The following is a 14,143-nucleotide window of genomic DNA, read 5'->3' on the forward strand; positions in this document are numbered from 1 at the left end:
GTATATAAACACATGGAAAATAAATGCAGGTGAGTTCAGTATTCACTGGATTGTCCTTCCAGTTCTATTCTGCGTCTCTGTTCATTTTCTATCATATCTCTGTTCCGCCTATCTAATATTTCTAATCTTTATGCCCTTACCCTGGAATGTGCAAACCCTATATGCCTGGACCCAGACAACTAAGGTAGTATTTTGTCCCAACAGACAAGTCTTTTGTAGTCCATGAGGTTGGGACAAACAGGGCTATGTCCTGTCCTCTACAGCTGAGCAGAACCAGAGCTGGTACGTCTGTGTGAACGCCTCCTTTTCTCACAAGCTGCCCTATGAAGAGAGCCTTAAAGCCACCTTTGTTCTAGTTTTTTCCACTTAGCACATAAATCTGGACAGCAGGATGAATGGAAAATGGCCCCAAACCAGCTCATTCACACATCCTTTTGGCATGTACAGCAAGCACCAGGAAACACAGTCATTCTTTCAAAGACTTGTGGTGTAAACGAGAAAATGCCCTTCTTTAGCTCAGACATTTGAATACCCAGTCCCTGGTGGTAGTATTGTGGGGGGAGGTTAAGGAGCCTTTGGAAGCTGGGGCCTCGCTGGAGGACGTATATCCCTGGGGGCTGACTTTGAGAGTATAGCCTTGCCTCACTCGCAGTTCACCGTCCCTGCCTTGTGTTTGTGGTTGAAGATGTGATCCCTCAGCTTCCTGCCCTGGCTGCCTGCCATGCCTCCCCATTATAAACTCTCCCTCTGAAACCATTAAGCCCAAATAAACTCTTCATTTTTAAAGTTATCTTTGACCATGACATTTCATCACAGCAATAGAAAAGTGACCAACATACAAAGGTTTTCTATTTGATAGGTACAGAACACATATTAAAACAAGTATCCTAGGGGCTGGAGAGATGGCTCAGTGGTTAAGAGCACTGGCTGCTCTTCTAAAGGTCCTGAGTTCAATTCCCACATATGGTGGCTCACAACCATCTGTAAGGAGATCTGGTGCCCTCTTCTGGCCTGCAATCATACATGCAGGCAGAACACTGCATACATAATAAATAAAAACAAACCCAAAAACAGTCTGGTGGTGATTGCGTACACCTTTAATCCCAGCACTTGGGAGGTAGAGGTAGCCAGATGTCTGTGAGTTTAAGGCCAGTCTGGTCTACAGATACAGAGAAAGTTCCAGGCAGGCGCCAACGCTACAGAGAAACCCTATCTTGAAAAAACAAAACATAACAAAACAAAACAACAACAAAAAGACAAAACAAGTATCTTAACATTGCAATTTCTTTTGTACAGGATCAGGTATTGTTTCTTATGCCACATAAACATATTAAATTACTTGAAACTGACCACTAACCTCAACAGTGCTCAGTACAGTACAGCTTTTTCTGAACAATCTCCATTTCACCTTCACAGCTTTGGGTTGTCCCTGTTAGCAGGGCTTGGGGCATCAGCTCAGTGGTAGAGTGCTGACCCTGGGTTTGATCCCCAGCACCAGGGAAAATAGTGAGAGAACAGAAAGTTGAAGTGGTGTGTCAGGCAGTCCAGGCTGCGTTAGCAAAATGCCATTACCTGAGCCACACAGCCCATGTCTATTTCATAGAGTTCAGGAGGCTGACATCCAGGATCGAGGTGCTGTTGCTTGGTGCCAGGTTAGAGATGCTCAGCTTCACAGAGCAGCTACAACAGCACCCTAACAAGAAGCCTAGGCTCACTTCCAAGGGCTACCCTGTTCTCATCTCACGATCTAATCGTCTGCAGAAAGTTTCTCCCTAATACGGTCACACAGGCCTAAGGTTTCCGCTTATGAACCAGGCCAGTGGGACACACAGCACTTAGTCTATTACAGTGGGCAAGGAAGCCTTGGCTGACATGGTGAAATATAAGAGCAGAACTATAGGAAATGAAGAAGCCAAGCACACTTTCCTGGAAAGTACATGGGAGACAGAGGGACCAGTAAGTCCAAGACCGTAAGGCAGGGGGAATCCTGTGGCAGCCAAGTCACACGAGCAGGAAGCAACATCAGAGTTGGTGAGGAAGGGGAAGGGCAGGGCATGTAGGGTCTCAGACACATCTGTAATGACTGGCTTTGACTCTGCTGATAGAACCTTGCAGACAACACCTGTAGCCCAGGTAGGGAGGCTGAGACAGGGGGGTTGTGTGTTTGAGGTCAGCCTGGGCTATGCAGAGAGATCTTGTCTCAAAAATATATATAAATAAATAATAAAACTGACAAACAAAAAGAACCATTGGAAAGAAGTGAAGAAACAAGACAACCTGGCTAAGTTCTGACAAACCCTGTTTCTGCTGCTCCGGGAAGACTCTAGGCAGGACTGGCAGGAAGGAGATCACAGGGTCCAGCAATCCCACCACAGAGTGCGCATTTGTAAGAAATGAATTAGTATGTGCACTAGTCGAGACACCACAATGAGTCGGAAGATAAAGAAATTGTTTTCCCTATGCAGTGGAATCTGACTGGGCTCAAAACTGAAGGCAATCAGCCAGGTCAGTGACACATGTCTTTAATTCCAACATTCAGGAGGCAAAGGCAGGCAGGTCTCTGTGATCTCAGGTCCCAGAAAATAGCAGATCTCTCTCTTCTTTTTTCTAAAATAATTTATTTAACTTTATTATATGCGCATTGGTGAGAAGGTGTCAAACCCCCAGGAACTGGAGTTACAGACACTTGTGAGCTGCCATGTGGGTGCTGGGAATTGAACCTGGGTCCTCTGGAAGAACAGCCACTGCTCTTAACCACTGAGCCATCTCTCCAGCTCCTCCCTCTTCTTTATTGAGATGAAGTGTCATGTAGCCTACACTGGCCTTCAACTTACTATATTCACGATATAGCCAAGAATGGCTTTGAGTATACTTCCTTTCTTTTCTGAGCTTCAGGTACACGAGTATTTTACCTGCAATGCATGTATGTGCACCACATGTATGCAGTGCCTGTGGAAGACAGAAGAGGTGGTCAGATCCCCTGGAAATGGAGCTAGAGATAACTGTGAGCTGTCATGTGGGTGATGGGGACCGGTTAGACTAATCAGCTCAGAATCTCTGCGTCAGTCAGGATTAAGGTGTTGGAAGTCTTAAAAAGGCACCAGGTCACTTGACCCCTTAATGAATCATTTTTCTCAATTTTTAAAAAAATATTTATTTATTATGTATACAATATTCTGTCTGTGTGTATGCCTGCAGGCCAGAAGAGGGCACCAGACCCCATTACAGATGGTTATGAGCCACCACGTGGTTGCCGGGAATTGAACTCAGGACTTTTGGAAGAGCAGACAATGCTCTTAACCTCTGAGCCATATCTCCAGTCCCCCATTTTTCTCAATTTTAAGGCAGAGACAGTAACAGCACCTGCAAGTTTTGCATGGGAATGCCCCATAGGCTCACACAATTGGAGTAGACCTGTTTGAGGGAGATGAGGTGTGGCCTTGTTGGAGGACCTGTGCCACTAGGGGTGGGCTTTGATGTCTCAAAGGCCAGTGTCTCTCCCTCTCGGCCTGCAGATCAGGATGGAGAGCTTTCAACCACTGCTCCCGATCCACGCCTGTCTGCTTGCTGCCATGACAACAGTAGACTAACTCCCTAACTGTAAGCGAACGCCAATTAAATGCTTTCTTTTGTAAGACTGCCTTGGTCATGGTGTCTCTTCTCACTAAGGCAGTACCTAACTGACATGACTGTCGTAAGGATTAACAGGGTTAACCTAGGCTGTCACTTACTAGTGATATAAATGAATAAGTGATGTTTAATGAGACATTGCTGTTATTGTTTTATACTGTAGTCCATGGAGGCTTTTCCCCAAGATCTCTCCCGGAAGCCTGAAATGATGGATAATATCAAACCCTGCACATATACAGACATTACATATATAATAAATGTATTTTCATTAGCACACATACCTGTGCTAAGGTAACTTATAACGTAGGCACATTAAGAGATTGATAGCAGTAACTAATAGTAAAATGTGACAGTGTTAGCAGTATACTGTACGAGAGTCAAGGCAAATACCAACCCTGCCGGACAGGGGTTGCCTACCTGTACCTGGAACTGCAGTGGGGGACTTAATACGTAATGACGCTGTGGGCCACTCGAGGGTCACCAGGACATCCTCCCTCTGCTGGTCAGACGCTGCCAAGTAATCTCACCATGCTTCATTCTTCTTTCTTGGAGGGGAAAAAAAAGATCAGAAGGCTGGAGAGATGGCTCAGTGGTTAAAAACACTGGCTGCTCTTCCAGAGGACCCGGGTTTGAGTCTTAGCACCCACATGAGAGTCCAGCTCTAGGGTCCGATGCCCTCTTCTGGTCTCCACAGACACCAGGCAAGCATGTAGTACACAGACACACATGCAAGCGAATCAACCATACATATTAAAAAAGTCACCATGTGACCCCCTTTGGGTCCACACTGGACATTCATGGGGTCTACCTTTATGTCTTCTGCACCCCCGTTCTTCTGCCCAGGCACCGCTTCTCGTTGCTCCCCAGCCTTCCGTGAGCCATGCACTGACCGTTGCTTTGTTTCAGTAACATTAGGGTCAAGAATGAGCGCCTGAGGATGCAGCAGAAGTTGATGGCTACAGGCCTCCAGAGGCCACACTCCTGCATATTTATTGACCTGGCAGGCAGCAGAATGTTTTGCTTGATGTGCAAAACTTTACTCTCAGGCCAATTTTCTGGTACCCCCAAATGACATATTACAAAATAAAATAGAAGTATCAACAACGGTACTTTATTCCTGGAATACATCTTCCAAGAGCTCCCAGATGTCGGCCACGCTGACCTTTCTTCGCCTGAACCCAAGCTGTCACTAACGTTAAATTACTTTCTAAATCAGAGGTAAACTTTCCATCATAAAATACCATCCACAGCCACATCAATCCAGTCTGAGATCTGCATCGCTCTCTCGACCCAGACGCCTAGATACCCACAATTCACAGATCGACCAGCTTTGCGCTATCAATATGCCTCACCCAGTGGGATATTCCACTAATAGATTACCGGAGCTGCTGCCCACCACACTGACGTATAAGAGCAATACGTTAGGAAGGCCCCCACTCACCTGGATGACGGATCGTGGCAATGGTCCTCTCAGGAAAGCGTGCTGGTGATGTATGGCCCATAGGGCACCGGCTGGGCAAGAACTAGTTCAAAGTGGGTTCAGTTTCACTTGAAGAGACAAAGAGACGCAACCTGGGTCCCACCAGGACCCACCACGCCCTATGTTTACAGGCAAGAAGGCAGCTGCATCAGACACCCCTGCCTGAGGCATGATCGTTCATGACTCCCTTATGTCCTGGAGCGTGAATCAAAGCAGGCACACGGATGCTTTTACTTTGTGGACATGTGATACTTGTTATAATAACAGTAGTAAAGGGAATCGCACAAGGATGTCATTTTGGAAAATGATAACTGTCCCTAGTTTCTTTTCTGTGATGAGATTCCCTGACCAAAGCAACTTAAAGGAGACGGCTTATTGGGCGACCGTTAGGCTATGGTCCATCAGTGTGGATCAGCCAGGCAGCAGGGATGGGAAGCAGCTGCTCATTCCCAGTCAAGAGCAGGGGACAATGAGTTAACACACAACTTAGTGCTCAGTTCACTTTCTCCATTGTACACGGTTCAGAATCCTCAGCCAGGGACTAGCGCCACCTCAACTAACGTAGTCAGAACAACCCCACCCAGACAGTGCCTTAGCGAGACTCCCTTCCCAGGTGACTCTGGATGTGTCCTCTTGATAATTAAACTAACCATCACATTACAACACCGAGCAGACTGGGCAACCCTAGTATCCACACCAAAAGGTATGTGAGGATATTGTGAACACTATGGAATTCATGTCTTTATATCAGTTTTTGTGGAACCCAGTGTTGGAAGATCTACTTTTAAACACGCCATGCTTCAAGGACCGTGATCCTCGTACACTAGCATCTGCCTGTACCAGGTGTAGTCTTGCTTATTTATTTCTTTACTTATTTATTTATTTATTTATTTTGGTGGGTCGCTCTGTCTGTTCTGGAATTCACTCTCTAGACCAGGCTGGCCTCGATCTCAGAGATCTGCCTGCCTCAGCCTCCGAAGTGCTGGGCTAAAGGTGTGCACTACCACGCCCACCATGATCTTGTTTATATAACAAGGTTTTGCAGCAGATAAGGAAGAGCAGCTAACATTTGCTTCTCATCCACTATTGGCCAAGAGCATCCTTCCATCCTCCCACATAGTGACCATAGACACAGTCCATGACGCAGTGGGCCTTTCCTCCTGCAGATGAGGAACCGGGGACGAGGCAGCTAGCTCCTAAAGGTCGTGTAATTCCTTAGCAGCCGGCAAGACAGCTTCCAAATGTGCAAAAAGCTTGCACAACTTCAAAGCACTTGCTCAACAGGGAAGTAAAGCTGTTCCATCCTCAAGCAACTCGAGAGGGCGGAACAGTGCTAAAGGAGAAGACAGGAACAGGCTAGAGGTTGTAGCTCAGTGACAGAGCACCTGGGTCCAGTTTCGGGCTTCAGAAGTGAAGTGAGAAACGGGGCACAGTAACCATGAGAATTTTAGCATTTGTTGACTGTTTCCTGCTTATTTGATTTGTAAAATAGAATAGGTATTAGCCAGGCAGAGCTATTGTGACATTTTTGAATCAGGAGTAAAGTGGCTGAAAATAATTCAATAAAAGAACTCTTGGACGAGGAGGCGATTCTGAAGCTCCCAAGATTTATTAAGGCACCGTCTTTATGACACTTTCAGTGCGCATGATTCTAACAGCATCCACTTAAATACAGTATCACAAGTTATTCAGCATAAATATAAATAAGCTTACAAGCATACCCGAAACATTTCTGAGGACAGACATGAGTTTGGAAAATAGACAGCAGCTGGGTTTGGGGTGCACCGTGACCCCAGCACCCAGGAGGTGAGGGCAGCAAGATGACAGGGCTACCCAGCAGGACCATGTCTCAAAGACAGAAAAAACCGAGGGAGAAGGGACAGAGAAACTAAAGACTAACTGCTGCGCAGCAAGGTGAAATCTCCATCTAATTCAGTGAGTTCAAGAAGCACAACCTTCAGGACAGATGCTTCTGTGCACTTCAGTGTATCAAACAGGAGCAGAAGTGCTGCTTGCCAGACACAGACTGATCCGCAGTGAACCTCACAAGCCGCCAAAATAACAAAAGGAAAATGGAAACAAAGCCTCAGCGTTGCCACACTTGAGACAGGAGCAGTCCGCTCAGGGTGGCCCGGTGACTGCACCGCACCGCTTCAAAGCCCCAGAAGCATGGGTGTCACTGCCTGGCCAACCACCCCAGGCTGCTCTACAGTCTCTCCCCCAGAGAAAACGGCGGGTGAACTCAAGCCAGCTTCACCCAGCGACCTCAAGTGAAACAAGAGAAAGGGTCAGGCTATGACTCCGGAGAATTTCCCTCCAGAACCTGCTTAGGCCACCCAGGCAAAGATACTATGTACCTTCTCAAGTTACACACATCCTTGAGGCCAAAAATGTTAAACTATTTCCTTAAGTTAAACCCTAAAGTAGGGTATTATCTTTATTACTTGATTGTAGATGAAGGGTCTTTTAAAGTTATGAAATATAATAAGGATCTTCCGTTTTCATCAAACAGCACGTAAACTAGCTCCCTTTAGCAAAACAAGTGCTATAAAAAAGGGCCAGCCTCTGATTCCCCAAGTGATGCTACCTCAAAATTTTATGAATATCATTCCCATTACAGAACACAGCTAACACAGTAAAATATGATCTGGGTGACCTTTAGGTATTACAGTTTGAAAATAAACAAATTACACATTTACTACTGACGGCAAACAGGTAAGCACTCGGTAGAGTTGGAGCAAGCTGCCTTAGCTAAACTTGTGTTGAGAATTTCACCACCACCCTAACCCTATCTGCTGCATTTGGGGAAGAGAACGCACAGGCCCAAAGTTACCACCTGCTCAGATGTCCACGCATGAGAAAGTACCCATCTACGAACAGGCTGATGCACCAGGTAGAGAGAGACAGTACAGCAGCGTCCAAGGTAAACATTCAGAATTCAAGGCAATGAGGAACTGGAGACACAGTCACTCACGTGGCCCTGAGACCCTAATTTCATTTGGCTGCCAGTGTTTCAACATGGTAAACTCCTTGTCTGAAAATCATCTGCTTAGGAAATTCTGAGCCACACTGAGGCATTTGAAACCAGGACTCCATCTGTTGGTACTATCACAGATAATATCACCCGATATGAGACTCCGCATAGACACGAACTCTAAACATTTACACACATGTTCTCCTGTGTGAGGAAAAGCGTCACCAAGTGTCCTTTTTGGTCATGGGCAGTCACCAGGTGCCTGTGCAGTGGTTTCACACCCACTGAATCCTATTGGGGGTGCAGGCCTGTGAGGACACTGCTGGGGACGTGTCTCTGTGGGGTTCACCAGCACACTCTGGCACGCCTGTGCTGCAGTCAGCCCCGCCTGACTCACACTGCTCTCCCTCGCTTTGCTGATTACGAGATTCCTCGGGTTTCAACAAACCAGGTCTTTCTCCACGTTCAAAACAGAAGAGGAGTGATTTAGCTAGAGATTCTAGTTTCCCACAGCTGCCAGCAGAGGCAGAGGGCCCAATGATGTCACTGTGGAGCTTGGGAGCCAGGGTACAGAGCGTTTCAGTACAGTTTCTGAGACAGTGCAGGTCACTGGGGTACCCTGTGCAAGAGAGAAAGGGAAAAGTGGGTTACCCATTCCAGGTGCCAGCAGGCTATCACATGACTCTAGGGATCTCTTAGCAAAAGGACCCTAAGTGACAGCCCAAACCACTGAGGGTTATCCCGCTGAAGTGCCCTTGGACAGGCTTCCCTGTCTAAGTACAGGCTTCCCTGACTGTGCAGGCCTGTGTGGCCTTGTGTTGTGCGGAGCTCAACAGCCCAGCTCCTGCACTGGTAACTAATCTCACTGGGGCAGTGTGCAGTGAGCTTTAGTCATAGCTCAGGCTGCGAGAGAGGGGAGACATGTCGGGGTCCCTGGATCACGCAGTCCCAGTCCAGATCCCACTTGGGGTGCATACCTCTCAGTGCAGATGTAATAATCTCAATGGTTTTCTCCAAGCAACATTTTAACTTCAAGAACTCTGATGCGAGAGTTACCATCCTGGAACCTTGTTGCCTAGAACCTTCTTGTACTTGAGTTCTGAATCTTTTCTGCATAAACAAAACCAATATTTAAAATACAGATATAATAAAGTGCATGACAGTAAATTTAGTACAATGATTTTAATTGCCCAGAAATTTATCATTGGATTACGCTATGTCCAATGAAACTACATCAATAACAAATTACACTGAAAGTGTTTAATTTCCTCCCCAGTGCATAAACTCGTCTACAAGCAAGATCAAAATACAAAATGAACAACGACTACTTTCAAAAGCAATAAGAATTTAGTTTTCACTCAATTTAAATTTCAGCCCTAGCATCCTGGCGCGTAGGGACAGAGTGAAGCAACAGTGCCGTAGAATCCAGTACCAGAAAAGGCTGATAGCTAACTTCAAAGAATCCAGTTCCACAGTATTTACTTGAAATATTTGCTTTACTTAATCACTTTGGCCATGAGCATTACTCTCTTCAGTACAGTGATTCTACACTCCATCTACCTTTGTCTATAGAGTGAGATCGTGACATGAGCCTACTTGAATTCAACCCCATCGGACACCATGGGAGCACATTAACTATTAGTGTGGTTCTTAGCCTACGATGACCACACTCTAGCAAAAGCTGGCAGCCCTATGCAGTAACTACCAAACGGCTGATGCGTTAGGAAGCTCCTGTGCCGCCAAGTACCTACTCCCGACACCAGTGCATTAAGGCTGCCGGGAGGAAAACTAGAAAACAAGCATGCTTAGTTATCCTGCACAGCATAGCCGTCTCCAGCTAAAGATGCAGAGGAAATCAAGTTCTACAGCCGAGCCTACCGCGATGAGAAACACAAACGATCGAAGCCCCTCTTACTAGTCTCCATTCAGCAAAGGTGTTCCCAAGACGCTTGACCAGTTCCACGGCATTAGCCTTCATCTGCTCAGTGACCTATAGAAAATGATAAAATACTTCGTTATACAAATAATCATCTCCAAACTATCATTTTTAGACCTGTGTGAGACCAGATGGAAAAGTTCTAGTCTAGAATCCAGAAGAGATGGAAGTTCTATCTTTGAGGTAAGCAGAAACCGACTTGAGAGCACATAAGTCATACTAATGGAATTTCCTTTTAAATAAATGACACACTGATTTCCACATCAACAAAGCCCACACTTGGGCTCAGCAGGGGCAGTCACTTGCTATGCAAGCCTGTGGACCTGCAGTCGACCTGGGTACTAAAGGTGGGAAGAGCGAACTGACTTCCCACAGTTGTCTTCTGACTTCCACATATGTGACATGATACACAGGTCTCCAAGTGCACACATACAAATAATAAAATATAAACATAAAAAGGAATATACTCTGATGTCTGCTATCAAAATGATACTGCATTTTATTTAAATATTTATAGGGATGAAATTTCCAAAATTTCCCTCAGAAGAAAGTGAGGGTTGAGCTAACAAGCAAACATGAGCTGCTCTGAGAACATTGCGGTTTTATCTGATTCTCAGCTACAGTCCTATGCTGCACATGGCATTTCCTATCCTACAGACTGAGAGTCAGGTCCCAGATGGTAACTCCTAGCTCAGAAGCAGTGCGAGTCTTAGACTAAATCAAAAAGTTGCTTTCCACTGCTCAAGGGGATTCTGTGCTGTGTTTAATTGGCTCTCACTAAGCTCTTGTCTGTGTCAGCGCAAACTTGCCTTTACAGTAAGAAGAGATGTAGGCCATGGTACCATACCTAATAATCCCAGCACTCAGGAGTGAGAGGCAGGAGGATTACTATAAGGTTCAAACCAGCCTGGACAACAAAGCCAGTTCCAGGCCAACCGGAGCCACATGGTAAGACTCTCCCAAAAGGCACACATTCTTGACTTCATGAACACAGTTTTGAAATCATAATTCCAATGCCTTCTATGAGCCTACTGTCTATTTCTCTACTTATGATTCTTCTACTTCTTGGGGATTCTATTTTTCTGCTATGGATCATTTTTTTAAAAATATAATGCAATCCTGATAATTACTATATTTGTGTGTGTGTATGAACACACATGATTTCAGTGCCCACAGGCCAGAAGAGGGTGTGAGACTTCCTGGAGCTGGAGTTACAGGTAGGTGTGAGCTGTCTGATGTGGGGTGCAGAGATTCACACCCCAGTCCTTTGGAAGAGCCACCTGCTGAGCCACCGCTCCAGCCCCTGCCACACAGGCTCTTACAACTTTTAATTTGGAAGAATACAATCAGGAACGGGGGAGATAGCTCCATTGTGCTTGCCATGAAATCATGAGGAGCTGAGTTCAATCCCCAGCAACCACATAATGACTTGGCATGGGTGGCATGAGCTGGTGATACCAGGCATGATGAAGGCAAAGGATCTCTAGGGCTTCCTGACCGCCAGTCTAGCTTAACTGGTCAGCTCTAGATGCCAGTGAGAGACTCTACCTCAAAAAGCAAAAAGGTGGACAGTTCCTGAGAAACAACATCTGAGATTGACTTCTGACCTACACACACATCCACAAACGTGTACCTGCACACACACACACACACACACATTCATGTGCCTGCACACACACACAGACACAGAGCGAGAGAGAAAAAAAAGGATATATGAATTAAAATTCTGCTGTGTAACAAAGTACATGGCAGGCTGAAGAACAAGAGGAAGGAGAACAGAGTCCTGCATGAAGAATCCTCATTTCCCCCAGCACTGTCAAAGCGAATACCCACCCCTGTTTAACAGTTTAACACACCTCATGTCTCATTTCTGTCCACTCGTCACTATTCCACTCTCTGCACTTCCTGCCAGCAGAAGGGTTGCTGACAGAACTCCAGCATAGAGCGCAGGGATGATGAAGGGGGCTGGGCTGCTCCTGAGGCAAAGCCAATCTCAGCTGCCAGCAGTGGCTGACTACGACCTAAAGTCCAACACATCCCTCCTCAAAGTACCACAGCAGAACCTGCGTCATGTCTACCGAAATTGCACGGGACCCACAGATCTTGATTTAGTGACAATAAAAACTTCTTTGGCTTTGCCCATCTTTTAAAATAAATGAACAAAAATATGTCTGCGAGAAAGGCAGACATATTCAGAGAATGCAACATGTACAAGATGAGCAATTTAGCATTTGCCAGCCATTATTACTAGTATTAATTTTTTAATTTTAAACATTTTATTTTATGTCTATGAATATTTTGCCTTACATATATCTATGTACCACATATGTGGCAGATACCCTTGGGCAGTAGGGCATCCCTGAAACTGGAGTTGCCAACTATTGTTAGGCACCACGTGGGCGCTGGGAACTGAACCTTGGTCCTCTGCGAGAACACTTGGGGCACCTCTCCAGCCTCCACTCCTGACACTGCTCTGGGAGGAGGCAGAAGTACTCGAGGGCGTCACCGACAGCTCTACTAGGTCTATATCTTGGTATGAAGTCACTGATGCGAATGGTCCAGGAAAAATCCTTAGCTCCAGATGACTGGCCCAGTAGTGCTGCTTCTTTGTTTAGGTGGAAGAGTAAAGACGCACAGGAAGGTGGAGAAGGACATGCAGAGTCAACAATAGCTGTTACTGCCACCCTCCACGTGGCTAAGGAGCTTCATAGGGACACGGTATCTGCCTCGCCATTACAAAATATTCAGCACAACTAAAATTCATAAATACATAATATGCAAAAATAGAATTCACCACATTATACTATTATTTGCACATTTTAAGTATTTTGGACAATATACATCCAGAAATCAAACCATTTTTAAGATCAAGCGTCCCACACAGCTTACCTCCTCATGTGCATGCTGCCTGGAGAGGTCTCGCTCGAGTTCCTGTGCTTTTTCCAGCCCAGAATCTAAGAGACTCTTCATCCCCAAGGCTATGCCTTCCTGGAGAGCACTTGTGAATTCCTGTTAGGAAAAGTTTTAGGCATTTAGCTGGAAAGCTCAGGTTTTATATGTTAAAATTTTATTATATTTGTGTGTGTATGTGTGTGTGTGTGAGAGAGAGAGAGAGAGAGAGAGAGAGAGAGAGAGAGAGAGAGAGAGAGAGAGAGAGAGAGAGAGAGAGAGAGCGCACATGGGGGTCATAGGACAACTCGTAGGAGCTGGTTCTCTCTACCACATGGCTCTAAGGGCTGGAACTGAGGAAACTAGACTTGATGCAAATACCATCACCACTGCGCCATCTCATATGCCTGGTTTTACATACTCTCCAAAATTATAAGGTAATGAAATGTATTCATTCCCAGTTTATTAAATTCAGCTATTAGTATGAGAACAATCTATTGGGAAATAAAATTAACAAAATTATAATTTGTAGTGGTATTTTGTTTGTGTTTTAACAAATAAAGCTTGCCTGAAAACCAGAGGCAGAGCTAAGCCACTAGAGGCCAGGGAGTGGTGGCATACACCTTTAACCCCAGGACTCAGGAGACAGAGACAGATTCTCTGTGAGTTCAAGGCCACCCTGGACAACAGAAGGTTGAATCTGTCTAAAAGAAAAACAGAGCTCACACAAAGGTGATCCCAGTATTTGGGATTCCACGCCTTAAATCCCAGTGCTAGGGAGGAAGAGACAGGAGCAAGTGGCTGGGTTGAGAGAGGACTATAAGGTGGGAGGAGACAGACGTACAGTGCAGTCTGAAAACAGGATGTCCGTCCCTTTGGTCTAAGCACTGGCAGAGGTATAAAAGGTCTCTCTAGTGACTGGCCGCTCTGCCTCTCTGATCCTTCAGCTTTTACCCACTCATATCTGACTCTGGGTTTTTATTATTGAGACTGTAGTTGGAGGTTGCTAGTTCATTTCTAGCCGTCCAGACACAAAATAATCATACAGAAACTACATTAATTAAAACACTGTTTGGTCTATTAGCTTGGGCTTTTTTTATTAACGAACTCTTACATCTTAACCCATTTTTATTATTTTATATTTTACCATGAGGCTCGTGGTTCTGGCAGGCATCTTTTTCATTCAGTGGCTACATGGTATCTCCTCGACTCTGCCTACTTTCTCCCTCTGTCT

General features: G+C 45.5%; 1 protein-coding gene across 2 annotated transcripts in view; it reads right to left on the reverse strand.

Annotated features, from left to right (window-relative positions):
• Positions 1 to 6,700: 6,700 nt before the first annotated feature.
• The window catches only part of Kif14 (kinesin family member 14), a 72,859-nt gene continuing 65,416 nt past the window's right edge, over positions 6,701 to 14,143 (reverse strand). For both annotated transcript variants that reach the window (XM_050147865.1, XM_050147864.1), the window contains exons 27-30: positions 12,910 to 13,029; positions 10,000 to 10,074; positions 9,062 to 9,194; positions 6,701 to 8,703 (exon numbers count right to left, since the gene is read on the reverse strand). In XM_050147865.1, coding sequence (XP_050003822.1) covers positions 8,360 to 8,703; positions 9,062 to 9,194; positions 10,000 to 10,074; positions 12,910 to 13,029 — 672 coding nt within the window. In that variant the 3' untranslated portion in view covers positions 6,701 to 8,359. The remainder of the gene's footprint in view (positions 8,704 to 9,061; positions 9,195 to 9,999; positions 10,075 to 12,909; positions 13,030 to 14,143) is intronic.

This window comes from Alexandromys fortis, unplaced genomic scaffold (genome assembly GCF_014885135.2).
Source record: "Alexandromys fortis isolate MF-2015 unplaced genomic scaffold, M_Fortis_MF-2015_v1.1 scaffold_58, whole genome shotgun sequence".
In the NCBI taxonomy this organism is placed as follows: domain Eukaryota; kingdom Metazoa; phylum Chordata; class Mammalia; order Rodentia; family Cricetidae; genus Alexandromys; species Alexandromys fortis.